General features: G+C 59.0%; 1 protein-coding gene across 1 annotated transcript; it reads left to right on the top strand.

Moving 5' to 3' along the window:
- Positions 1-476: 476 nt before the first annotated feature.
- On the top strand, positions 477-23,928 carry Card10 (caspase recruitment domain family member 10). The gene is made up of 20 exons (XM_063238502.1): positions 477-926; positions 1,717-1,854; positions 3,555-3,880; positions 7,822-8,013; positions 8,741-8,896; positions 9,441-9,566; positions 10,790-10,981; positions 12,142-12,285; positions 12,512-12,627; positions 13,344-13,372; positions 13,698-13,821; positions 18,138-18,297; positions 18,567-18,666; positions 19,092-19,335; positions 19,508-19,577; positions 20,474-20,567; positions 21,727-21,885; positions 21,973-22,088; positions 22,475-22,587; positions 22,763-23,928. The coding sequence occupies exons 1-20, from the start codon at positions 485-487 to the stop codon at positions 22,995-22,997; spliced, it is 3,276 nt and encodes a 1,091-aa protein (XP_063094572.1). The 5' UTR covers positions 477-484; the 3' UTR covers positions 22,998-23,928.
- The last annotated feature ends 2,565 nt before the right edge of the window (positions 23,929-26,493 follow it).

Below are 26,493 nucleotides of genomic sequence, written 5' to 3'. Positions count from 1 at the left end.
CGAGGAGACTTTGGAAGGTCTCCCGAGGTCAGAAACTCCACACTTTATGTCATTTCCCGAGAGACGGGGCAGATGGGATTGGGGCCCAGTGTGTGGCATCTGTATGGGGTAGAGTGGCCGTAGGCGGTGTGGGGTGGCAGCTCAGGGTCCCCGCGTGCAGCTGTGACACGCGAGATGTATCAACGTGAGCGTCGCAGGACGCCGCGCAGCCAGCACGGGGTGCACCGTGCGGTGGCGTGCTGTGGGCGTGGGCGGCGGCCGCGCGTGGCCCGGACCAGGTGGCGGAGGGAGCGCGCCTGTCGCATCCCGCCCAGGACGCCGGCAGGTGTGGGCGGGCCATCGGGACCCCGCGCCGCCCGGCCGGCCGCAGAGCCGGCGGGAAACAGGAAGCGGGAGGCGCGGCCGGCGCGGAGGGAGAGGGGCGGGCCGGCGTGCGGGCGGGCCTGCGGGTGGCCGGCCGGACGCGACGCCGGCGCGGGGCGGGATGTGGGGCGGCGGCGGGGCCGGGGACCCCGAGGGCGCCGCCCCCCTGCGCCCGCGGAGCCGCCGCCCGAGCGCGGAGCCCGGAGCCCGGGGCGGACGCGGCGCGCGGGGAGAGTCCGCGGGCGGCGGGGAGCTCGGGCCGGCCGCGCAGCCCGCCCGGACCCGCCGAGCGCTCGCCGCCTCCCCCGCCGACCCCCAGGACGCGGCCATGCCGGGCCCGGCGGAGGCGGGCGGGGCCGAGGAGGAGGCCGGGGCCGGCTCCGGGTCCGAGGCGGAGGAGGACGCGCTGTGGGAGCGGATCGAGCGCGTCCGGCACCGGCTGACGCGCGCCCTGAACCCGGCCAAGCTCACGCCGTATCTGCGCCAGTGCCGGGTCATCGACGAGCAGGACGAGGAGGAGGTGCTGAGCACCTACCGCTTCCCGTGCCGCGTCAACCGCACCGGTGAGCGGCCGGGGCGACCCCGGCGGGCGCGGCGCGGCGCGCGTGGGGTCCGGAGCCGGGAGCCCGGAGCGCGAGGTCACGGCCCCGCCGCCTTGGGCCTCGGCCTCCACGCCGGTGCTGTGGACTGCTGGGGGGGGGTCTCCCACCATCCTGGAACCCCACTCCGCCGACACCCCGTTCGGGCGGCCGTGCCCACAGCGCAGCGGCGTCGGGGTTTGCTGTCTTGGGGCGCTCACCCACTTCCTGGAGAGCAGAGCGTTGGATGTGGTTATGGCGAGGCTTGGGACCTCCTTTTAAAGCTGGTGGCCTTGCCCTTTGCCCTTCTGGGTACCCTTTGCCCCCTCCTAGTGGGGCACAGGCTCCTCGGAAAGTTATTTCCCCCTCAAGTAGCAAGATTCGCCTTGGTTTGACCAGGCTCCCCTCTCCCCGACCGTGCTACAAAGCAGTGAGGGTCTACTGGTGGTGTCCTGGTCGGGACCAGTGGGAGAAGTCTGCTTTGGGTCGTGGAAGGGGGTCCCTTGTGCCAGTGGAAGCACAGATTGCCTTTACCAGCCCAGTGTCTGCCTTGATGGGGTGTGGGGGTATTGGGAGGCTGCCCCAGTGCAGGTGCCTTGCAGGGGTCTGGCTCTCTGGCTGTGGCAGACAGGCTGTCTTCCCTGATGTGTCAGGACAGGCCCCTGTGTGTGTCACTAGCTCAAAAATCCGGGGAACGTGGGCCCTGGAGCACAGTGGGGGAGGGAGCAGCCAGTGGAGGGGGGGCTCGTGACCCCTGAGTGCACCCCCTCTGCAGGGCGCCTGATGGACATCTTGCGCTGCCGCGGGAAGAGGGGCTACGAGGCCTTCCTGGAGGCCCTGGAGTTTTACTACCCGGAACACTACACTCTGCTCACGGGCCGGGAGCCTGCCCAGCGCTGCTCCATGATCCTTGGTGAGTGGGTCCCAGTGGGTCCTGGGCTTCGCAGGCCTGCAGAATCCCTTACCAGTCACGGTCAGGGAGGTACTCCTGCTCCCCCTGTTGAACAAATAGGGAAACAGAGGCACAGACTGAAGCTGTTTGCCCAGGTCCCCACGGTAGGAGAGAGGAGCTGGGATTGTAATGCAATTAGGCCCCTGGATTTACTGGAGTCCTTGTCCCTAGTGCTATTATCAGACGTGGCATGGCCGACATGCACAGGCTTATAGTTTCTTATGCAAAACGTTCAAAGGCTCCTGGTGACTTGAGCAGGAAAAGAGAAAGGCTTCTCTCTTCGCTTTGGTTCTGTCCTGCGGGTGGCACTTCGGCAGGTCCCATTGTGTTCTGCCCTTAAACACCCCCTGGCTGGGCCGTGAGTGCGGCCTGGTGGTTTGCTTCTCCTCGCAGTGACTGGTGTGAGTGGTGTTTCTGCTTTGTCTGCTCCCATTTTAAGTGACCGGGTAATGTCCCTGAGTGAGGGGTGACATGATTCACTCAACCCAGCCTTGCGGGTGGCCATCTAGGTTATTTCCTGCTTGGTAACCTTGTGATGTAGTGTTTGCATCTTTGTACAGTTCTGCTTCTCTGAACTGGGGAGTTTCTGCAGTCGACTTTCTCAAAGAGTGTGTGTATTTTGTTTTATTTTTGGCTGTTAGCTACAGGGTCTTGCCATATAATTCAGGCTGGCCTTGAACTCACGGCAGTTCTCCTGCCTCAGCCTCCTGAACGCCGAGATTTCAGGTGTACACCCTTACGCTGTATATTTTAAATGTTACATCAGGGTACCTCCCAACAGCAATGTGTGAATGCCTGTTTTGCTGTACCCTCAGGAACCCTGGGGATCACTTTTTAAGGGGTAAAAATGTTTTAACATTCTTGTTAGGTTGATAGATAAAAAATAATAGTTTTGTTTTCAGGCTTATACTCAAGTGATGTGGTTCACAGCTTATTCTGTTCTCAACCTGGCACAAATCACTTTTCTGTGCTTCCATCTTTTCTTTTTAAAATGAACCCAATAATAGTAACTACTTAGTAATAGTATCTTAAGGGGTTGTGAATATTAAATACTGCATGTATCCATTACAAAGAATTAAGTCTACAAGTGTTAATAGCTCCTGCTTTTATTACTGTTATTGCTGGTGGAGTGGAGCATATTTTTCTGGGTTAGTCATATTATTTTGGGACTTGCTTACTGATAGCTTGTGTCTATGTTTTTTTAGCTGTTTGTCCTTTTGGTTCGCAGGAGCTCTTTATGTATTATGGCTTTGAGTTGTATGTGGCATTGTGTAACCCCCTCTTTTTTATTTTTGTCTTTTTGAGTCACAGTTTTGCTATGTGGTTCAGGCTGGCCTTGAACTCACTTTGGAGCCCATGCTGGTCTCAAACCTTCTGCAATCCTTCTGCCTCAGCCTCCCAAGTGCTGGGATCATAGATGTGTACCACCCATCCAGCCTCTCCCACGCTTTTGCTTTTCTTTTATCCTAATTCCTATTTCACATTTGGCTATGAGTTTATTTACCGTTTCTTTTCTGATGCCTGGATTTTGTGCCTCTCCCCCAAATTACCCAAAAATATCCCAGAGTTTTCCTCTAGTGGCTTTATGGCTTTTTTGTGCAGCCTGCTCTTCCCTGGGTTTTATCTGCTCCCCCTGGCTATTTGCTGTCCTGTCCCTGCAGATGAAGAGGGGCCCGAGGGCCTGACCCAGTTCCTGATGACGGAGGTGCGGAGGCTGCGGGAAGCTCGAAAGAGCCAGCTGCAGCGGGAGCAGCAGCTGCAGGCGCGGGGCCGGGTGCTGGAGGAGGAGCGGGCAGGGCTGGAGCAGCGGCTGCGGGAGCAGCAGCAGGCCCAGGAGCGCTGCCAGCGGCTGCGGGAGGACTGGGAGGCGGGCAGCCTGGAGCTGCTCCGGCTCAAGGATGAGAACTACATGATCGCCATGCGCCTGGCCCAGCTCAGCGAGGAGAAGAACTCGGCCGTGCTGCGCAGCCGCGACCTGCAGCTGGCGGTGAGCCGTGGGGGGCATGGGCCGGGTGCAGGGGAGAAGGGGTGACCCCTGCAAAGAGCGACGGCTTCCACCTGCTTCTTTAATTGCCCTGTTCCCCACGGAGTTGGGCTATGGTTGTCGGTCTCAGGTGGGGACGATTTTGTCCAATGTCCAAAACGGCTGGGCAAGTCTCAGAACAGTTTTGGTACTCACAATCATGAGGTTGTAGTGGGTGGAGACCAGGGACGCCCCCAAACACCCTGTAATGCTCAGGACCGCCCCTAAGACAGAATTACTGAGCCCCAGAAGTCAGTAGTCTCAGGGTAGAGAAACCTTGGGTTGTGAGGGTTTAGGGAGTTTGAGGCATGGAATTGAGTTGGATGTCAAAACACATGGTTGGAATTGAGGGGACTGAGGTGGGAGGATTCTAAGTCCCAGGCCAGCCAGCGTGGCTTAGTAAATCTCTGTCTCAAAAGATGGAAAGAAGGGCTTGGCTATGTAGCTGAGGGTTCAATCCTCAGCATGGGGTGGGGGGGTCAGAGGAAAAAAAAAATAAGATGGAATTTCAGGTGCCTGCAGGGCCTGTCTGAGTCAGAGCTCAAAACTTGTGTCACGCCAGGCATGGTGGGGTACACACCTCTATTCCCAGAGCTCAGGAATCTGAAGCAGGAGGATTGTTAGGAGTTCAAGGCCAGCCTGGGCTACACAGTGAAGCCCTGCCTCAAACAGCAGAACAGCAAAACAAAGGGAAACAGAACCAAGTAAAAACCAAAGGAAAAGCTATGTCATTGTTAGTTGTCATTCTCAAGTGCCATCGACAGTGTGCCACGCAGGCTACACCTGTCACGTTCCTCTGGTTGTCATGAAGCACAAGCCAGGTTTCTGTTCTAAATGCAGACACTGGGGCTCAGATTGGTGAAGTGACTTGCTCAAGGTCGCCAAGCCAGGAAGCAGCACAGCTTGGGTGTGAACCGGTTGGCCTGGCCCTGGTGCTGGCCTCCTTCCCAGGATTTCCCTGTTGGGCGCAGGAAAATCTCACCTGGCCCTCAGCAGACTGGGAGGCTGGGCCCTCTTGGTGGGGAACCTGAGCGCCACTTTCCTGGCTTATTTCTGGGGCTGAGCATGGTCACACAGTTTTGACTGCAGGGTGTCATCCCAAGGATTATTGCCCAAGGCCGTAACGTGGCTGCTAGCGCGCAGTAGGCTCTTTGCTTGAACACCTTGAGAGCCCACAGTGGGATTCTGGCCTGAGCCTGGGGTTGTGGCTGCAGTGTTGTGGGCCTTGGCCTGGGCCTGTGGACTGTGGTTGGTGCGTATTAGCTATGGGTGAGTGGTGCTGGGGACCCGCGCCTGTGTCCGTGCGTGCCCCGGGGGTTGATGTTTCGGTGAGCAGAGCCCCAGTCAGTGTGTTGAGGCTGCTGCCTTGCATGAGGGTGTAAGTGGCCAGTGTGGAGGTGGGAGATAACAGTGAGGCAGGCCATTGTCTGAGGGTCTGCCTGGTGCCAGGCGCTGGGCAGAGGCTTTTGGAGAGGCTGTGGGCAGGGCTGCGGACCCAAGTCCTGGACCCAGGTCTGTCCCTGTGAGCACCTTGACATGGGCCAGGCTTCCCTTTCAGTGCCTCAGTTTCTTCATTCTCAAAGTGAGAGATCACAGATGAGGATGGTACAGCAGTTATAAGCACCCCGCACTTGTACTGGCATGCAGCCCCATGTTGGGGTCGGTACTTCCGTCACCCCTCGTTCTGGAATGGCAAGTTGAGGCACAGAAATCGAATTCTCTGCTTTGTTCTCTGCATTGCTGAAAGAGATGGGGGAAGCGGGAGGTCTTCTTGTCTTCATACAGAGGGGACCTTGCTATGAAGGTTTCCCCAGAAAGAAAATGCGGCTCCATGGTGGCCACTGGCCCAGGTGGGGCTGGGGAGGCCGAGGCAGCGTGGCTTTGCCTCCTCTTTGGGTGGGGAGGGATTTGGGATGAGTGGGTGTGGCCGGTGACTGGGAGATGTCTTGTGTGTACACAACTGTCAGAGCTGTTGGGCTGAGGGAGGGCTCGGGTGGGAGAAGAGGTGGCCAGAGGGACCCGTGTGTGGCCAGGTGCACCTAGCTAAGCTAACCTGCTTCTGCGGCCACTTTTTGCCAGATGAGCAGGAAGGAGGAATGTGGAGAGATTCAATTAGTAAATAATTTGCTTATATATTTGCCTTTATTTTTGATGCTTTTCTGCCTCAAAATTTAAAAAGAGTTTCGCAGGTGGGTGTTTATAGATCCAGCTGGCTCGGCGCTTGGGTCCCCTCCCCCCACGGACAGGTGTGTGGTGGCTGCGATTTAATACCATGTTTTATAAGGTGCAAATTTAACGAGCTGTTATTTTGAAGCAACATAAACTCAAGGAACAAACGCTGTAATTTTGTGCTAAGTGAGTTTGTACACCCGGATTAAAGGCATCTGCCTTTCCTGCTGTTTGGTGGAGGCTGCCCGATGTCCTCTCCTCTGAGCTCCTTGGGAGCCCAGCTGGCCGCGGGTCAGCGGGAGGCCGTGGTGTGTGGCTGCGGTTGGCTGTGAAGGGCGTGACCACGCCTGCCCTTGAGAGGAGCTGTCTTTCTCCGGCGGCCGTCACAAAGCGCGTTTTGTGAGTGGAAAGGAATGCCAGAGTCAGGGATTTCTTTCTGAGTCTTTGCGGAGGAGGAGTGCGCAGTTCATTTGTGAAATTGCCAGACGCAGTGTTCAGGCTCCTATGTGCACACATGTGCACGCATATGCATGTGTGTGCGTGTGCATGTGTGGTGCCACGTGGCTCTGAGCCCCTGGGAACCAGTGTGTCATTTTCCAGGACAGGAAACACAGTCTTTGGGCGCCAGATGCTGGCATGGCCTCAGGGCAGCCCTGGAGATCCCTGTGACCTTTCTCCAACAGTGACTTCATTCTCCAGGCTGCCACCTGTGCCTTTCCTTATCACGATCCAGACCCTGGAGGAGTCTAGAAAACGACCCTGGCCAAGCGTGCGTGTAAGCCAGCAAACTGGCACGCATGTCTGTTCTTGCCTGGTGTTTGTCACCCGGGGGCCAGTGCCCAGCCTGGGCCAGCCCTGGCTACACACAGTGGACTGGTAACTGTTAGGGTCTTGGGGTTTTATTTAAAACAACTGGTTCAGCCACATCACACTTGTAGCAGCTTCACACCCCGTCCTGTCCACTCACTGTCTTGTTGAGTTCCTTCAGTGAAGTTGGGAGGCAGGTGGAAGGGCGGAGAGGATCGATAGGACCCATTTCACTGATGAGGAAACTGAGGTTCGGAGCAGGTAGGCAGCTTGCTCACAATGGCAGTGCCTAAAAGTGGCAAAATTGGAACCAGAGCTCTGGACTTGCAGGTGTTGGTCAGAAGTGGGGGCAGTGCCTAATCCTGGAGTAGAGACCAGTAGGGGCATCTTGGAGGGAAGGACCTGGTCCAATCTGTCCTGAGAGTGTGTGGAGCTGGAGGTGGGGGCAGAGAAGGTGTATTGGGTCCAGGGCTGGGTGACACCCACAGACTCCTCGCTGTCCCTGCCAGCTCTGGGTTCAGATGAGATCAAGGCACAGCCATGACTTGCCCAAGGCCGCCCTGAGTTGAGGGACAGTTGAGCCCAGGCCCTGGTCCCCTCTTCTTAATGCTGCCCCTCTTCCTCTGTCAAATTGATTCTGGGCCGCACGCATATGCATGTGTCAGGACCTTGGGGTGCAGGCTGTGAGATGGACCACCCACAAGGTCCTGTGGGGGGTGACCGTGGCCTTCTTGTCCCCTCTGCCCTTCCCACTATTTTTGTATCTGTCCAGCCCATTCCTTTGTTCACAAGTAATTCCTGGCGGACCCTTGTCAGGCCCCTGTGGGAATCCGGGAGCTACCCAGGAGTGAGGGAACTGGACCCCGCCCCCCCACTCAGTGGGTGACCTTGTGGGTCCCTTCCTGGGCTGACCACGGTCTGGGCCCCAGGTGGATCAGCTCAAGCTCAAGGTCAGCCGGCTGGAGGAGGAGTGTGCACTGCTGCGTAGGGCCCGCGGGCCGCTGCCCGGGGCTGACGAGAAGGAGAGGGAGCCGGACAGCGTGGACCTGGTCTCCGAGCTGCGGGCTGAGAACCAGCGGTTGACGGCATCGCTGCAGGAGCTGCAGGAGGGCCTGCAGCAGGTAGAGGGCCAGCCTGGCGGGGGGAATGAAGGGACCCCTGTTGCTCACTGGCCTCCCCAGGTCTGGAAAGGGGAGGAGTCCGGGCAGAGCCAGGCTCTGAGATCTGGGTGTGTCCAGCCAGTTCCCATGGGAGGCTCTGAATGGACGATCTGTACCCACTGCTCCTCCTGTGGTGGGTTTAATCTGGGGTCTGCACAGCCTCCTGGAGGCCCCTCAACCCCCAAACCATGTGCCTGATCCTGTGTGTTGGCATTTTCCTGGGAAGAGGGCCTCCTAGGTTCCTCGGGTGTGTAGAGGCGTCTCCCCACCATGGAGGTTTAGGCTGCTGAGGTCTGGGCGGGCCAGGGCTGGCTGGTGGCCGGTGGCAAGTTTGTGGCAGTCTGGCCTTGCCTGGCTACACCTAGGTGGGGGCACCCAGGTCTAGTTCCTTGGTGACCCCTCAGAGGAGTGAGAAGGTGCTGGGTAGGGGCCAGAACGAGAGTGGTCCACATTTTTGTTGGGGACGAAGGTCACTGCTGAATTTACCTCCTGTACCCCAGATGTTCCTGAGGCCCATGCCACTCATGGCAAGGGGGAAACTGAGGTCAGGAGAGGTCCGAGTTCTAGGCCAAGTTGGCAGAGCTTGTAGGTCAGGTCCGAGGCCTGAGGGCTAGAGTCTCCCTTCTTCCCCGTACCCAGCATAGGGCCTGGGCCAAGTGCTGAGGTGACCATGAACTCTGACCTGCAGGAGGCGAGCAGGCCGGGGGCCCCAGGCTCTGAGCGCATCCTCCTGGACATCCTGGAGCATGACTGGCGGGAGGCGCAGGACAGCAGGCAGGAGCTGTGCCAGAAGCTGCATGCCGTGCAGGGGGAGCTTCAGTGGGCTGAGGAGCTGCGGGACAAGGTAGTGTCCAGCACCCCACCTCCCCTGCTGCCCGCTTTGGCGCCAGCACCCATCTCCTGGGGGAGAAAGTGTCAGGCCTCACGCGTCCCTTTCAGTGGGCTGCCCTGCATCTCTGCAGGCCTCGTGCTGAGACCATTTGTCCGCAGATACTGACGGGCTCTGCTAGGCCCCTGAGAGTTACCAGTGAGCAGAGCAGAGCTTCTGCTCCTGCGGAGCTGCTTCTAGCAGGAGACTGGCGCTGGGTACCTGCGCGACCCTCTGGGAGTTATTTTAGACAGCAGAAGACAGTGCTGTGCATGGAGCTGAGATGTCCCAGATTCAGCAGGGCCACCAAGGCTGGCCTGGGCTGGGGGGACATCACTGCTCTTGTTCTGCAGTTTGCAGGTTAGGCAGTGAGATGAGGCAGTGGCCTGGGCCATCCTGAAGGGGAGGTGGGTGCTTGTGGCTGGGGCTCAGGCCCTGCTCTGGGGACTGCTGGGCAGCAGGTGCCGGCTTCCCTCGTGCTGGTCTGTGGTCTGAGCGTGCCACCCTCCCCGCCTCGCAGTACCTACAGGAGATGGAGGACCTGCGTCTTAAGCACCGCACGCTGCAGAAGGACTGTGACCTGTATAAGCACCGCATGGCCACCGTCCTGGCCCAGCTGGAGGAGATCGAGAAAGAGCGGGACCAGGTGAGCCCCACCTGCTGTGCCCTGGCCTCGGTCCCCCTGTTGGATCTAGTCCGGGGGAAGAGGAGAAGTGGGTATATAGAAAGAGACTTCTGTAGTACACTGCCTGGTTTAGGATGGGGCAGCAGGGGAGGGCCACAGGGACAAGTGTCTTTGGATGCACTTGAACAAACCCAGAACTTGCTAGACTATCAGACCTGGGCCTCAGACACTAGCTAGTCTAGTCTGATACGGGCCTCAAAGTGGACACCACCCTGCTCCTCAAATCGTATCATGGCACAGGACCAAGAGAGGCCGGGTCACATAGCCAGCAGTGCTGGAGCCAGGTCTGCAGGCCTTTGTGAATCAGACACTGGTCCTGAGATGCAGCCTTGTGCCCACACCTTACCCACACTCCTGTGACAGTTACAGATGCTAGGTCTAGTGTCCTGCATTTTCTTGTCTCTCATTCTCTCCGAATCAGGGACAAGGCCAACACAGAGGAGGTGCCTGCAGATATTTGCTGATGAAGAAATTCTCAAAAGCCTTGGCTCTGGTCCCTGGGGATTGTAGCCTTTGCCTCCTGCGGAGGCCGTGGGGTGGGCTGTGGCATGGGCTGTGGCGCCCAGAGCAGTTCCTCTGAGCCCTGCCTGCCTCGTACAAGGGGAGGACGGAAGGGTTTGTCCCTGTCCACATTGAGTCCCATGAGAGGTGTTGAAGGTTGCATTTGAGGATGGTCCTCAGTCTCAGGGGCAGGGGCTTGCGGGTGCAGATTTGGGGGTTCATCCTTGGATTTTCTAACTCCGATGGTTGGGGCAAGGCCTAGGAGTGTGCATGTCACCAGGCCACTTCCATTCCCAGGGCCTCCGTGTATGGAAAAGTACTTAGGGTGCAAAGGGCTGGGTTTAAACTCTGTGCGCTGCACTGACTGGGTGCTCTGAACCAAGCCTGAGAGTACAGTAGGTCTCCTGGTCATTCTTGGTGAAATAGTAAGAACCTGACTCTGCAGCTGGACTGGCTAGTTGGAGCTCAGCTGTACCCTGCTGGTGTGGTTTATCCAACTGCAAAAGGAGAGAATGACGATGCTATCTGTAGCTTAGTCTGTTACCACGAAGATGCAAAGAGCTGATACTCGGCGCAGAGCCTGGCGCACAGGAAGGGCTTGGTAGATGGCGGCTGCCGCTCAGACGCTAGGACAGCGGGGCCTGTGCAGCTCCGTCAGCTGCTGCCTCCGCTGCTCCCTGCAGGCCATCCAGAGCCGAGACCGCATCCAGCTGCAGTACTCCCAGAGCCTCATCGAGAAGGACCAGTACCGCAAGCAGGTGCGGGGGCTGGAGGCCGAGCGGGACAAGCTGCTGACCACGCTCACCACGCTGGAGGGCACTAAAGCACTGCTGGAGGCCCAGCTGCAGCGGAGCCAGGGTGGCTCCAGCCTCAAGGTGAGGGGACAGGTCAGGCATTTCGTGGCCTGGGGTTCCAGCAGGTGCTGGCTGTGGATTTGTGAGTAGGCTGGGGACATGTAGGTTTCTGAGATTACACAGACACTGAGGATTGTTTGAAGCCTATTTCTGCACATACTTAGGCAAGTATGTTGGGGTTTTTGTTTTCTTTTGCCTTGTTTTTGGTGTCAGGAATCGAACTCATGACCTTGTGCTTGCCAGGCAGGCGCTGTGTTGCCAGACTCTACCCCTGTTAGCAGGTGTGCTGGAATGGAACGCATAGACCTTGGACTAGGAATGGTGGAGGAACGCTGCTCACCTCCTAAGAGCCGGGCGGCTGGGGCCAAGTACTAGTTACAGTCCCCAATCACGTCCTACTACCTCCCCAGGAGTGGGTTTTGCTGCTCTCCTGTGTGTCTCTTAAGCCTATGGTGTTAATAGTCAGGGTTGCCTATCACAGTCCTCATTGTTCAGGACCCAGAGGGGTTAGGGGCCTGCCTGAGGTCCCAGCCAGGTTCCAGACCATCTGTCAGTCAGACGCTGGTCGCTGGGCTGCAGCCAGCTCTGCTTTTTTCTGTCCTGAATTACTTACCTATGAACCTGGGCCTGGCCTGGCAGTGATGTGCTTGGCTTGGAAGGATACAAGACGGAGGCCAGAAACTGACCTCTCGCGTATTAGAAAGTCCTGTGGTTCCTTTGCTCTAAGGAAAAGACAGGTCCTTCCTCCTGCCCAAGAGGACATGCAAGTTGGATGCCTCCTCCCCTGTAGTTTGATTCTTGGGGTCTTAGCGTTTTCATTCTGAATGTGTCACCAGTCTCCCTCAGGGCCTTTGCATGTGCGGTTCATCTCCCTAGATCATGGGCCCAGCTGTACCTACGCAGCATCTAAACATCCTGGAGCTCTCAGTTCAAAGCCTGCTTTCTCTGGAAAGCATTCTGTGCCGAAGGCTGGGTGGGGCTTTTGAGAGCTCACTGTGCCCGGGTACCTGCCTTCTGCCGTCATTGTCCTTGGGGTGATTCTGCTCCTCTGCTGGTTTGCAGTCTGTCTCCCTTGAACTTCTGAGCTCAACACGGACTGGCACCTGCTTGCTGTGTCCTGTGCCTGTCCCGCGGCCAGCCCGGGCTCAGCCTTGCTCCCCCCCTCCCCCGCGGTCTTTCAGGCCTGTACCTCCTCCCATTCCCTGTGCTCCAACTTCAGCAGCACCTGGAGTCTCAGCGACTTCCCCTCCCCGCTGGGAGGCCCAGAAGCAGCCGGGGAAGTGAGGGAAGTGACCATCGCCGGGGGTTCTGAGCCTCACACCTCGGTAAGATGTCTGCCTGCCCCAGTTACGGAGGTGCCCACAACGTTCCTGTGACTGCCAGCATGCAGAGTGTGCCCCAATTCGCCAAGGTTTCCACCTCCCAGGGAGGCCAGGACTTCCTTTATGTCCCCCAGGGCCCCTTGGGCACCGGGAGACCTCCTGGTCCTCTGCTCTGGGCGGGGATGGTGTGGGCTGGGGAGGTGATACAGGGCCTGTCCCCGTGTTGCAGGAGGAGGCCACCGACAGCGAGAAGGAGATCAACCGCCTGTCCATCCTGCCCTTTCCCCCCAGCGCCGGCTCCATCCTCCGGAGGCAGCGGGAGGAGGACCCCGAGCCCCCTAAGAGGTAAACAGCTGGAGAGAGCATGGCTGGCCCAGGAGTTTGGTGGGAGGCTGGCCCGAGTGCCGAGTCAGGCCCACACGCACAGTCACCTCTTACGTGGCTGGAGCTCTGCAGACTCATGTGTCCTAGGAGGGACCGAGTCAGGGGTAAGACAAGGCAGGGGGACAGAAAGTGCCCAGGGGGAAGGTCACTGGAGGTGACTTGAGGATCTCAGAGATCCTCAGCCCAAGGGGAAGCCTGATGGCCCAGGACCAGGGGACATGGAGAGTGTTTCCAGGGGTCAAGGACCCTGGGCAAGAAGAAGAAACTCAGGCCCCAGGTTCAGGCAGTTGAGAGTGGGGCCAGAAAAGCCAGGCCACCTCCGCTGGTGGCAAGGCTGAGGCCAGGTGTTCTGCCTCTGGGCCTCCACGCGTAGGTAGCAATGGGGCGAGTGAGGGGTGAGGACCCCCGGGGGGTGGTGGCTTCCAGAAGGAGCTGGCTTGCAGGGCAGCCAGCCACGGCAGGACGGGGCAGAGGCCAGACCTAACTTCTTGCCCTGTGACTTTAGGGGAGCTGGGTGGCAGCGTGCCCGGTGCCTAGGCTGTGATTGGGGTCCAGCCTGTGTTTGCTTGGGTGCTGTGGGACTGTTAGTTACCCTGGGGGAGGGAAGGAGAGGGGATAGAGATCTGCTGTGCCTCACCTGCTGTTCCCACCGCCCCCCATCCCCTGTCTCTCCCCAGGTCCTTCAGCAGCATGTCGGACATCACAGGTAATGGCCTGGAACTCCCTGGGGGAGCCCAGCTCAGGCCTGTGTGCATGCTCTGCCCACAGCCTGTGTCCCCTTCGTTGAGGCCGCACTGTGCCCTTGGCCAGGGCCTGCTCGGGAGCGTCCTGGGGTCTTGGTCCAGGCTGCCCAGCCTGAGCCACTCCTGGCCTTTACTCCGGCTCTGGATGCAACATGTGGGGATCCCTCACCCCCATCCACTCTGCTGTCCTCTGGGAAACCAGGTCACCTGAGGGTTCCGCACCCCTCTTCTGTTGGACCCTGGTTGTGCCTGTGTCCCAGACCCCTGACCTTTACTCTTCCTCTTCAGGGAGTGTCACCCTTAAGCCCTGGTCCCCTGGCCTCTCTTCATCGTCCTCCTCTGACAGCGTGTGGCCTTTGGGAAAGCCGGAAGGCCTCCTGGGCCGAGGCCCAGGCCTGGGCCTTCTGAACAGGTAACAGCCCCTGTGCTGGGTGGGGCTGGAGCTGGCTTTAAGCCTGAGACTGAGAGGGCCGGGGGTGCATCTGCTTTAAGCAAGTGCAACATATTTAGGCCTTTAGACTCTGGCGGTGGATTCAAACCCTGGTACACTTTTTATCCTTTGTCTGGCTTGAGCTGGTCACCTCTCTGCTGGCCTTAGTGTCCTCCCTGGTCCGAGGGAGACAGTGCTCTGTCTGCATGGGGCTGTTCTGAGTTTCTGACTCAGAGTCTGTCCCTGCAGGTGTGTAGTAGCTGTTTAGTAAGTGATACTGGTTACTTCCGGCTGCTCTTGTCCCAGCTGCTCGTGTGCTGTGGGTGGGCCCTGTCCGTGCCTGCAGTGGGTGGGAGGAGGGTGGGAGGACGGCAGGCCGTGCCGAGAACATGACCTTTGTTTGAGCTCATCTGGGGCCAGGTGAGCGGCTGCAGGGAGAGCCGGGGCAGGCAGGTGGAAGGGGGTGCCTGAGTCAGGCTGGGAATGCGTGGATTTTGGCTCTCGCTGTCTGGGAAGCCGGGATGGGTTTGGTTATTATTAATTGCCAGGCCTGCTGCTGATTGCTTTACAGCGTTCCCTGTCCAGGGAGGAGGTGTTATCACAAGAGAGGCTCAGAGAGGTTTGGGAACTTTCTCACAGTCACACGGCTGAGAAGTGCCAGGGGTAGGGCCATTGCGACCTGATCAGATTTGAGAGCATCTATAGGCCACTCTGGAATGTGGGTCGGATTTCACGACATGTTAGGGCAGGCAAAGCGGACTGTGGGCTCCGGCCTCCTGGAGGTCGCTTTCCAGGCTGGTGTCCAGGCCCTGCCCCCACCCACCCTCCGTGACATTGTTTTTGCCTGCACAGGACACAGGACTGGCTTCTGGGGAAGGGGGTGGAGGCGCCTCCCTTCCTGCCCGCCTCAGCCCTTCCTGGCTTCCTCCAGGCCGGCCACAGCAGGGGCCCTGGCAGCAGGCCAGGGGGCGCCAGGATGCGGCCCAGGGAGCCTGCTCTTGCCTAGTCCGTGAGCAAGTGGGGCCACCTCTGCTGACCCCCATCCCTGGGGAGGAGGGAGTTGGGGGAAAAGCACAGAATGGGGTGGCACAGAGGGAAAGGGGGCCAGCAGGGAGGGAGGTGAGCCTGAAGCTGCCCCGCTGAGTCACGGTGTCCTGGGAAGGGTGGGTTTTGGAGCCGGCTTCTCCGGCTCACAGCAGTGTCTGCTGCAGGCTGCGGGCGGGCAGGTCCCTGGGTTTTCCCGAGCTTCAGTCTTCTGCTCTGTGTGGTTTGTCCTTTCCTTTCCCTTTTTCCCCGCTATGCCATCCCCTCCTGTCCCCTCCCTTCCTCTCCTCTCCTTTGCTCTTTTTGGTACAGGGATTGACCCCATGGCCTTTGCACTGAGCTACAGTTTCTGCCCTTTTTAAAAAAATCATTATTATTTTGAGACAGGATCTTGCTAAGTCCATAAATTGCAGTCACGCTGCCTCAGCCTCCTGGAGTGCTGGGATTACAGGTGTGCGCCATCACACCCCGCTCCGTCAGAGCTACTCACACATACGTAGAGTGCCCATTCCCTGCTGGGCACTGCGATGGACACTTCCTTGCCTCCTCATGGCCTGGTGTTTCTTCCTCGAAGTCTGTCTGCCACCTGGGCATCCCTTGCTCTCCTTTCTGCCAGGGAACTGGGTAGGGAGAGGGGGATGGGCAGCGGGGTCCTCGGGAGGATGCATGATGGAGTGTCCATAGCCAGACAGAGCCAGCTGGGGAGGCCACAGGAAGAGCCCAAGTGAAGTGGGGTGCTGGGTGGGGCGGGGCGGGCAGGGTGTATTTGTGAGAAGTTGGGGTGCCATCTCCCCACAAGCTGTTCAGACTTGCTTGTGTTGTCTTAGAATCTCTAAGACCTGTTGGGTCATGGCCTGTTAACTTCCCCGTGCCTCACTGTCCCTTATCTTTAATGCCGGCTAAACATGGTCACCTCCCGCAGGGCTGGTGGGAGGATTACGTTTGGTCATTTGTGTGGCACAGCTAAGTCTCAGTGTCCTTGACCCCTAGCCACAGATGCTACCTGGATCTTCCCGGAGTGCCCAAAGAGCCCAGTGCTGCTCGGCCTCTCAGTGCCCTGAGCTCCTGGCCGGCCTGGGAGGCCTCCTTCATGGCTGAGCCCTGTCCTTCCACAGGCAAGGTTGGGTCCCTCACAGGTCAGTCTAAGAGGCCTGGGCAGGCAGCACCCCATGTCACTGTCCCCCCAACCCCTGCTCATCAGTGGCTGGGGCTGGGATAGGTCTGAACCAGCTCAGCGAACCCAGAGGACTCTGGGAAACAGGATACCGCTCCAGGGAAGCTCAGAAAAGTCATTTGGTTCTTTTGTGACCTGGGGAGGCTGGCAAGGGGGTCCTGGAGGAGGGGGTGCCCTAGCTGGTCTTCAGGGAGCAGCAGGCGAGGGTAGGAAGAGACTGGGGAGCTAAGGGTCATCTCCGTGCTGGAACTGCAGGGGTAGATTGGGCAGGAGGCTCCCTAGGGCCTGGGGCCAGTTGCTTGCAGGCTGTGAGGGTCTGTGGTCTGTGGATTTGAGACAGGTGGGGAAACTGAGGCCAGACTGTGGTGTTTTGGCCTGAGTCACACCTGATAATAATAAAAGTCTTGCTTTTTTTGTGTGTGTGCTTGGTGGTTGCTGGGCCCTGTGCCAAGAGCGTCTCCTGTTTTAATGACACTGAGTGTTAGCGGATGCGAGGCTAGGCTATGTGGGCCGGAGTTCCTGCTGGTGCCCTCTGACCCTGTCCTAACTTTCTCTGCCCACACCCACAGGGAGAAAGCTAGGATGCAACCTGCAACAAAGCCAGAGACAATAGCGGGGTTTACCTGGCAGGAGGCAGGGTTGTGTTTTCTGTTCCATTAAAAACACAGTTAAATTTATCAGCAACAGATGGGGAGGCAAGAAACAAACAAACAAACAAAAATAAAGCTAATCAGGACCTTGCAAATTTCACAGCCCTCTGAGGGCAGACTCCAGCGCTTGTTGGTCCTATAGAGGTTGCTACAGAGGTGGTGGTTGGTGACTTTTCTGTTTTTTTTTTTTTTTTTTTTTTTGCCTCCATACTGGGCTGAAGGCAGAATCTTCACTCTGAGCCACATCCCCAGCTGTTAGGAGCCTGGGTGACCTTGAACTAACTCTTCCTTCACCATGCTAAATCGCCCAGGCTGACCTTGAACTAACTCTTCCTGCCTGAGCCTCTAGAGCAGGTGGGATGACAGGCATGGGTTGTCACGTTCAGCTCGCACCCTAGTTTCATGGATGTGGGCACGGACTCAGGCAGCCAGCTCCTTTGCCTACATCCTGGGCACGGTGTCCCAGGAGTTTGGAGCTGGACTGTGCTGTGCCAGCCACCGGCCAGCTGAGTTTCAGGCTCACCAGTTATGCCAGGCCCTTTCCACGCCCCCTCTGTATAGCCAGGACAATGGGTTGTCAGCTCCCACACTAAGGCCTGGCCCCTGGGGTCACAGGTTCCCGCACCCAGAGGTGCCCACTGGGACGTCATTGTACCCAGCAGGTGGCAGTGTGGTTAGATCTGCACTGCGGCTGCTGGGGTGAGGGGAGCTGCCCGGGACACCTCTCGTGGGTTTCACACAGACTGGAGCCTCACTTTATATCTGAGCCAGAGGACCTCATTAGCTCAGGTTCAGGGACAGGCTTTCTCAGTGACTCTGTCTTAATCATCAGTGCCTGCACGGGCTGGCTACGCCCAGCCCTTTCTGTGGGTGCTTTCCCTGGTTGTTAAATTAGTAATCAGGGCAAGGAGCTGAGCACGCTGCCTGGCACACGGGTGATCCCGGTGAGCACTGCTGCTGTAGTCATTGTGATGCTGGGTACATGTCCTGTGCGCTGTCATCCACACCGAGCTCCCCCGCACCCTTACCCCGATCTCAGTGGCAGCCAGGATCGTCTGCCCTGTGTTGTGTTCTGACAGCACCTCCCTCCCGGACTTCCACGTGATTGGTGTGGATTAGCCTTTGCTTCGAGCCAGTGGGTTTGGTGCTGGGTTTGGAGTTGGGGACGCAGTCACCAGGAATCCCGTACTGAATGCATTTGGGGGGGGGGCAAAAGGGGAAACTTAAATGGGCAAGCTGTGGCTGGGGAGGGTCCTCATGGTGGGTCCAGCATCTGACAAGTTGACTTGAGCTTTAAAGAAGGGGCAGCATTCAGGCAGAGCAGAGGAGGGGGCGTTCCAGGCCCAGGGCCCCCACAGCTGCAGTGGCCTGAGGCGTGCCTAGGGAGCGGAACCACTGCGTCAAAGCAAATTCCCACTCTCTTTCCTCAGGTCTCTGGCTTTCCGAATGTCTGGCTGGAGCCCCTCAGGTGGCCAAGAGTCTCAGGACAAGGGCCCAGATGGCCTGCCCTTCGGTGGTGACAGATGGCCTGGGGCCGTGGTGCGGAGGGTGCTGTCTGGCCCTGGGTCAGCCAGGACTGAACCATGTGAGGTGAGGCCCCATCTCCCGAGCTGGGAGTGGAGTCCTGGTTTAACCAGAGTTGGATGCTGATTGGTAGAGCAAGGTCACTGGGCGGGGCTTTGGGGCGTGGCTAAAGTAGAAGCAGACATCATGATTGGCTTGCTACTGGTTGCCCCACCTCAGCTAGTTTTAAATAAAATCTGATTGGATAAGGGCTAAGAGATAGGGCAGACTGACAGCACTTTGACAGTGTAGCCTTTAAAGTAGCTTCTTTAACTACCTCCTGGGTTACCTCCCAGCCCAGGGCAGAAGGTGCTGGCCTGGAGGGGGCCGGCCTGGAGGCCGAGACCCAGCAGAGATCCTTGGTGTGCACACTACCCTCACGGCTGGACTCAAAGGGTAAGCCTGGCCTCGGGGAGGGCCTGGGAGCTTCTGAGTCCTAGAGAGTCAGCGCTGGTGGTCCCAGGGGAGAACTCTTCCAGCCTAGGGTGCAGCTGGGAGGGACAGCAAGGAGATGCCGCCCTCTGTCTTAGGCTTCCCACGACTGCAGGTCTCTTTTCTCATGGCCTTTCTCTTTGAGCTTCCCGTGACAGGAACACTGTGTTAAAAGTCCACAGATCTGGGCTCGAGTGCTGGCTCTGTCGCTAGTGGGTTCGCTGGTTTTAGGGAATCCCCATCCCTGAGAACCTAAGTCCCTGAAAGAAGGAAGGAGGGGTCCTGGCGGCTGGGCCTCCAGAGGGCAATCACTGTGGCCCCTGAGACACTCCCCCAGCCTCATGCCGCCTCTCTTGTCCCCGGATGCTCCCTGCCCTGTGCATGCCCAGCCTGCCAGTCCTTCCACGAGGCCCTCGATGCCTGGGCGAAGAGACCGGGATCTGAGCCCTTTTACATTCGAGCCAACCTCACCCTGGCTGAGCGGGCGGATCCCCATGCCCTCTCTGTGAAAGCTCAGGAGATCCTGCGGCTGGTGGACCCGGCCTACAAGCGGCGGCAGGAATGGTTCTGCACCCGGGTCGACCCCCTCACGCTGCGGGACCTGGACCGGGGCACAGTGCCCAATTATCAGAGGTGAGGGGGAGCTGGGAGCCTGGGGATGGGGCCCTATGGGGAGCTGGGTTGGAGTGGGGGTGCTCTTTTCCTCCTGTAATCCCCCACTGTCCTCTGGGGCAGGATGGGGGTTGGAGGAGAAGAGAGAGGGCTTCCTTCGCTCTCCAAGTATGTGACACGACTGCCTCCACAGAGCCCAGCAGCTCCTTGAAGTCCAGGAGAAATGCCAGTCTTCCAGTCGGCACCGGAGCCCCCGCAGTAATGTGAGCAGGGCTTGGTGGGCTGGGAGGGGGCCTAAAGGCTGATGCTGGCACCATTTCCTGCAAACTTGCAGGAGGAGGCGAAGCCTGGCCATACCTGTGCCTTTTCTGGGGTTTTACTAATCATCTACTATGTGCCCAGCAAACAGTGGTTTGGCCTTCTAGGGTGGGTGAGAGATTAGATGAGATAGGTTTTGTCCACCGTCCTGGAGCAGGTCTGGCACATAGTAGGCATCTGATAGCAGTCCTATTCTTTTTCCAGTCCCCAGTGAGGGGTGGGCCGGGTCATCACCCTTCCTCTGAGAGGCCATGCTGCTGGACAGCAGGCTGAGCTTGGGCCTGGAGGAGACGGGCAGGATGGGAGCCCCACTTCTGGTGCTGAGAAGCTAGGTGACTTTGGACAATCACCCAGACCTCTTTCCTGCTGCTCCCTGTCCCATTCTTGGGGCGATTTTCTTACCTGCAAAGTAGGGTGGTTACTCCGCCTTACCTCCTAGCAGTGCGTAGCTGCAGAGGGTCCATGCACATTCAAGGCCAGTGCTGTCCCCTGCCGGCTTCCGTATCTGGCAGGTTGGGGGTAATTAACTGCTTTTATAGTGGATTCATTTATCTTCCGACCTGTGACTTTATGTTGAAGACTACCCAGAATTGGTGACAAAAGGCTCCTTTTGGTATCTGGTCTCAGTTTCCCCACCTCTAAGGTGGGGTGCCTATAAAGTTCCTCTAAGTGGCTCTGCTGGGCTCATTTACATGTGCCACCCTCCGCAGCCAGGGGACACTCGCCTGAGCCTGGACAGTGGGACAGCGGGTGCTGCCTTGGCCCCGTTTCTTTTCCTCTCTTCCTAAAGTGGGGGTGGTGTGTGCGCTCAGGTGACCTCTTTCCCTCTTTCCCTCCCCAGCTGAAGAAGCGAGCGCTGGGGCTGGTGAGGCCCAAGCCTGTGGGAGGCCCTGCAGGGGACCCCTCGGAGCAGCTGCTGCCAGAGCCCTGCTCAGGTGAGTGGGTGGGGTGTCCTGGATTGCTTGTGGTACCAGGAATGTGAGCATGGGGGTGTCCTCTGGCCTTGGTGTCCTAGGACTGAGGGTCTCAGCGGGGTGCGGGGCCTGGGGACAAGGCTCCCCCTGCTGGTAGAATGGGCTGCCGTAGGTGAGGGGACCCTGTGAGAAGCTGGCTGATGTGCCCGTGGCTGTGGGCTGCTGGGTGTGGTGGCAGAGATGGTAAGGACCCCAGGGGGATTTCTGGAGGAAGCAGGATGAGGCCATATCAGGGACAGGGTTTGGGGGACCCCAGGGGAGGGCAAAGCAGTTTGCAAGGGCTAGGGGCAGAGGGTGGTTAGGGTGACTTTTTAGAAGAGAGGTGCTTTCCGCTGTGGCCTTTGAGGGTGAAGAGGAGTTTGCTATAGGCAGAAGGCACGGTGCAGGCAGGGCACGGCTGCCCAGGGGCCTTTGGGGACTATGGCACAGCAAGTGTGAATTGAGCACATTTTGGGGCACAGGAGATGCAGTGGTCCCTTTCTCATGTCTCCCGGGGAGGCTTTCACTGCCAGATTAAATCACCCTGTGGCCACAGGAGGCAGGAGATGTGTCATGCAGGAGACCACCAGGTGCCATGGGACACCTGGGGGCCCTGTCCATGTGGGTACCAGGGATGGCGGCCTGGACTCTGATGGGCTGAGGTTTGGGAGGTGTAAGGCGAAGGCTTTGGGCAGCCACGTGGGGTACAGAAGCCCTGTGACTAGAGGCAGTGAGGGCAGAGGTGGGGGTGCTCTGGGGCTCCCACCTCTTGGGGCTCTGGGGCTGTGTCATCCATGTGGAGGTTGTGGCCTTTGGCCTGTGAGCCTGGGAAGCCACTGGCACATTGAAAGCAGGTTTGTGTTTTGCAGCCTTGTGCTGGCCTCTGAGTGCCTGCAGGGTTTAGGGGGTGAGGCAGAGGATGAGAGAAGAGCCCACTGCGATGGTCCAGCAAGGAAGTCAGGGGAGAACTGCAGAAAGTTGGCGGGGGAGTGTGTGTGTGTGTGTGTGTGTGTGTGTGTGTGTGTGTGTGTAGCCAGCAGGACTGCCAATCATGAATTGGCAGTGAGGTAGGTGAGACATTGGTTTGGAACATCAGAGGCCAGAACGGGCCTCACGCTCCCCACATCCCTGCCCTCTGCAGAGCCAGAGCGGAGCCTCAAGCCCTACAGCCTGGTGCGGCCGCTGCTGGTGTCTGCGCTGCGGCCGGTGGTGCTGCTGCCTGAGTGCCTGGCGTCCCGGCTCATCCGCAACCTGCTGGACCTGCCCAGCTCCCGGCTGGACTTCCAAGTGTGCTCAGCAGGTGAGCCTGTACTCCGGGAGGGAGGACCGGGGCCCCGGGGCAGCGAGGCCCTTCGCCCTACAATCCCCTCTCCCTCTTGATCTGCAGAAAGCCTCTCTGGGGAGGAACAGTGCTCGCCCTCGGCCCCTGGAGCCCCCAAGGCCCGACCCACCACCCCTGGGCTGGGCAGCAGGATCCGCACCATCCAGGAGCTGGTTGGGAAGGTAGGTGCTGGGGTGCTGGACCCAGGGGTCCTCAGTTTCCTCCCTCTCCTAGTCACCTTGGAGGTGTTGAGCTGGGGCCTTGGCTTGTGCTTTCTCATCCTTGAGCTTCCTTCTCTCTGTGAGCTCGCAGGGGCTGGAGGGCCACAGGTAGTGAGTGGGTGGTCCCGACCGATGGGGAGGCCCAGGTCCAGAGCAGGGATGTGACCTTTCTCGGGGTCACCCTCCAGGCCAGCTCTCTGCAGTCTCCATCCCAGTCCTTTGCTCCCTGCCGGGGTCTCTGTGGGTGGGGACGTGGAACTTGCACCTGGGCAGATGTGACCGGGGACAGTGGGGTGGGGCCTGGTGTTCTGGACTGAGAGTAAACGTGGCCTTGTGTCCCTGAGAAGAAGCACTGCCTGTTGGAGCTGGGTGTGCGGGGCGTGCGGGAGCTGGTGCAGAACGATGTCTACCCCATCGTTATCCACGTGGAGGTGACTGAGAAGAATATCCGCGAGGTCAGGTAGGTGGGCCGGGCCTGTGGCAGCTGCGCTCTGAGGATGTCTCTGTGCCTCTGTTTGCCATCTGTCTCATTGTCTCCTTTAGTGTCGTCCTCCCTTCTGACCATCTGTCCCCAGCCCTCTGTCTCTGTGTCCTTCTCAGTCCCCTGCTCTGATGCTGCCAACCTCTCTTTGCAGAGGCCTCCTGGGCCGGCCAGGCGCTCGGGACTCGGAGCTGCTTCGGCAGTGCCGCAGCGTGGAGCAGGCACTCTGGGGGCTGCCCTGCTCCTGGGTGCAGGTGCCTGCGCATGCGTGGGGTCACGCGGAGGAGCTGGCCAAGGTGGTGCGTGGCCGCATCCTGCAGGAGCAGGCCCGCCTCGTGTGGGTGGAGCGGGGCAGCAGTGGTGGCAGCGGCAGCTGCAGCGAGGCCTGAGGCCCACCGAGGGTGAGCTTCCGGCGTCCGAAGCCTGGCTTCCTGTGTGCGAGGCCTGGCTTCCTCCATCTGACGCCTGGGTTTCTTCCGTTGGAAACCTGACTTCCTGCGTCTGAGACCTGGCTTCATTGGAAACCTGGTTCCCTCCATCCAGGCCTGGCTTCCTCTCTCACTGCAGAAGCTGCTGGCCAGTAGGACCCTGTGTCTGTGGTCAGCTGGGCCCTCCCATCCTGAGCCATCCTTGAACTTTGGACGCTCTGACGTGGAACCCTTGGCTCTGGGCTCCACCTGTGTTATTCATGCCCTGTCGAGAGGCTGCAGGAGCTCATGGGCCAGAGCATCCACTTACCCCTGTACTTGCTGCTGTGGGCCTTCCTGTTGGTCACCCTGTGTCCCCACATTCCCACTTGAGGGTCTTGCCCGTATGTCTGTGTCTTCTCCTTAAATGTCTACCCTGGGGTCTGGGTTCTCACAGCCTGTGCACGGGTTTGCACACTCAAGTTCTCATGGGGCAGGTGTGGTTCTGCCCTTTCCCGGATCCACAGGGTCTCCCTTGGTCCTTAGCTTCAAGGTGCACTGAGCCTGGCACCTCGGGACCCCTGCCCCCCAAGCAGCTACACATCCGTGTACGCTGCCACCTGTGGCCATCGTGGCTGCCTTGGTCCACTGTTGCCTGTATCCCTCAGGCTTCCTTGTGTGTGTCTGTGGGTCTCTCCTGTGTAAATGTCACACTCACTCCCCGACACTTGGGCACTAACAGGTGTGTGTTCCCCGAGAGCACACCCAGGATCATGTTCTCACAGCTGCCCTGTCCCAAGCCCCCAGGGCCTGGCAGGGCCAGCTGCTCTGTCCCGAATGTACGCCTGTGATTACTGACGGGCCTTTCCCTCAGAAGCTGCACAATATGGAACATTAAACACGTTGTCGTACATGCTGGTGGCCTCTCTTGCCCGCCTCCCTGGCGGGCCCCTCTCCACCCCTCTCTCTGCCCCTACCTTTCTGTCCCCGGTCGTCCATGGGGAGGGTCGGATTTCCCTCCTGACTCATCCCAGAGCCGCCCGCCATCTGTGCTGGCATCACCTTACCTGTCCCCAAAGGACAGGTGGGGGCCCCACAGGTGGGCCACCCAGTGCTCAGCCCTGCCCTCCTTTCCGAGTATGTCCGGTGGAGCAGGCACACGGGCCAGCAGTGCCCAGCACTGAGTGTAGGGGCCCTCGGTTCCACCAAGACGGTTCCCTCAGCGAGCAGTCCAGACGGGCTGACTGGAGGAGGCGCCCTGTGAAGCTGAGGCTGGATGCCCTTCAGGAAGCACTGCCAGGCTTATGTGACTGAATACATGTGGTCCCAGTGATGCACTGGAGTAGGCCCTGCGGGGTCTGAGGGGTGGCAGAAGATGACGGAGTGGGAGGAAGTGAGCTCTGGGGCTGGGAGCTGGCGGCATGGCTGGGGCTGTGCCGTGTGTGTCGAGGGGGCCTCAGTGTCAGGGCAGGGCAGGAGCCCTCTTTGGGGCTGACTCAGTGGGCTGAGGCGGGCAGTACTCGGGCCCCGAGCAGGGTCTGTGAGAGGTGAGGAACTTCTGGGAGGGAGGGGTGAGCTGAGGCTCCATCAGCCAGGGCTGGGCCTCTGTTCCACAGCTGCTGGAAAAGACCCTGGACTCAGCGGGGATCAGGGCTGGGGATTCGGGGACTTGGGGAGCTGGGTGGGGGCTGCAGCCCCATCTTTGTGGGAGGAGGAAGGGGTGCTGGGAGGAGAGTGGTCAAGGGCCTAGGAGATGGGGCTCAGCCAGTCAGGTGGCCCCCAGCAATGGACACACTTCTCTGTTCAGGGCACCTGGTGCCCTGCGCTGGGCCGTGAGGGTGGGGTGCTGGCTGTGAAGTCTGTGGACTGTCCAGTGCTGTTGTGGGAGCCATTGCTTGGGGAGACTCAGAGATGGGCAGGGGCCAGGGAGGGGCCTTGCCTGGGACCTGCGGGTCCCCCAGCCACTGTGACAGGTGACAAGGCGCTCCCCTGGAGGCAGTTTGTGTCCCTTGCTACTCCAGGTCTGCAATGGAGGTTCTCTGTCCTCTGCATCGCCCAGCTGTGGGATGGTGGGGTCTTGCATTGCGTCAGCCTCGGTGCTAGCTGCTTCTGGTCTCTGTCCTGGCCAAGACGCCTTCTCCAGGAAGCCTGCCGGATGCTTCCAGCCCTCAGGACTTTGCTTGGGCTTAGCCCTTGTCTGCCCTGTGCTAGGATGGGGTCACCATGCCCTGCTCAGTGCTTGGCCTGTGCACATCTGCATCTGGGAGAGGCTGTGGCCAGCTGTTCATCTGCCTTTGGCCACATCTGTCCTAGGTGTTCTGTGAGGTGCCAGAAACCCTCAGTCACCTCCAAGCCAAGCTTTGGTTCCTAATTTATAAATAATGCCTGGGAGTGGCCGGGTTGGGATTTGAACCCAGGACCAAGTGTGGGATGTCTCTCAGTAATGCTGCTCTGAGAAGACCTGCTGTGAAGGGGCCTGGCTGGGTGCTGCCCTATAGGAATGTGGCTTAAAAGGTTTCTCATTTCCATCCTCTCATTGTCCTAACACAGGGCTGGGCCATCACAGGCCAGTCCCATTCCCCAGCCATCTGGCACCCTCTTGAATTTAGCAGTTATTTCCTGAGCTCCTAGTATGTGCCAAGCACTGTTCTAGGCACTGGGGCCAGGGATTCCATGATTAAAGCAGAAGAAATCTGTGCCCTGATAGTCTCTTGAGGCAGACAGATAATAAACAAAATATATAGGGTATCGGGAGATGGAAATCTTATGGAGAAAGCAGCAGGGAAGGGGGCACAGCAGGACAGGCCTGGGGGTGAGGAGCTGGGAAGGAGGGCAGAGAAGCTGTAACTTAAAGTGATCAGGGAAGGCCTCCTGGGGGAGGTGACATTCGAGTAAATAATGGAAGAAGTAAGCAAGCGGGACATGCAGATCTCTCGGGGAAAGTGTTCACAAGTAGCAGGTGCAGAGGTCCTGAGGTCAGTGAGTGCTTGCCCAGTTATGGGCTGAGCCAGCCTGTCAAGGGAGCAGAGGAAGGTCATAAGATGGGAGCCGGTGCCAAGCTAGAGCGGGGGAGGGAAGGGGAGGTGAGTGACTTCTGCAGAACAAGATGGAGGTGAGCTGGGGAAGGCCCTCGGTCGGTCCTCTGTCTTGGCTGGGCCACAGCAGTAGCCGCAGTTACTGCCAAGTGACAAGGCGCTGGGGGTCTCCCATGGGCCAGATGGGGACCAGACAACAAGCTTCCCCTGCTTCTATGCCTGAGCTGCTGGCTCCTAGTGCAGGATTCTGGGCCTCCGGGCCCGATGGCCTGGGCTGTAAACTGGACACTATGGCCTGGGCTATAAACTGGACACGACCATCCCAGGGCTAGAGAAGACGAGGAGCTGCGCGAACTTCTGTTTAGCGGAGACGGAGAGCGCACGCAGGAGACCCTGGCGAAGGTGGAGAGGCTGCGGTGGGGAGGCTGGAGAGGAGCCTGGGT

The sequence above is a fragment of the Cavia porcellus genome, unplaced genomic scaffold (genome assembly GCF_034190915.1).
Source record: "Cavia porcellus strain 051 isolate PalLab524CR breed Dunkin Hartley unplaced genomic scaffold, mCavPor4.1 scaffold_27, whole genome shotgun sequence".
Lineage (NCBI taxonomy): Eukaryota > Metazoa > Chordata > Mammalia > Rodentia > Caviidae > Cavia > Cavia porcellus.
This window is presented reverse-complemented; position numbering and strand designations above follow the sequence as displayed.

Excerpts from the sequence above, each read along its gene's own strand:
- Card10 (XM_063238502.1), top strand. The coding sequence starts at position 485 with ATGTGGGGCGGCGGCGGGGCCGGGGACCCCGAGGGCGCCGCCCCCCTG. Across the intron at positions 927-1,716 it reads GTGCCGCGTCAACCGCACCG|GGCGCCTGATGGACATCTTG; the intron begins GTGAGCGGCCGG and ends CCCCCTCTGCAG. Across the intron at positions 13,373-13,697 it reads CAGCATGTCGGACATCACAG|GGAGTGTCACCCTTAAGCCC; the intron begins GTAATGGCCTGG and ends CTTCCTCTTCAG.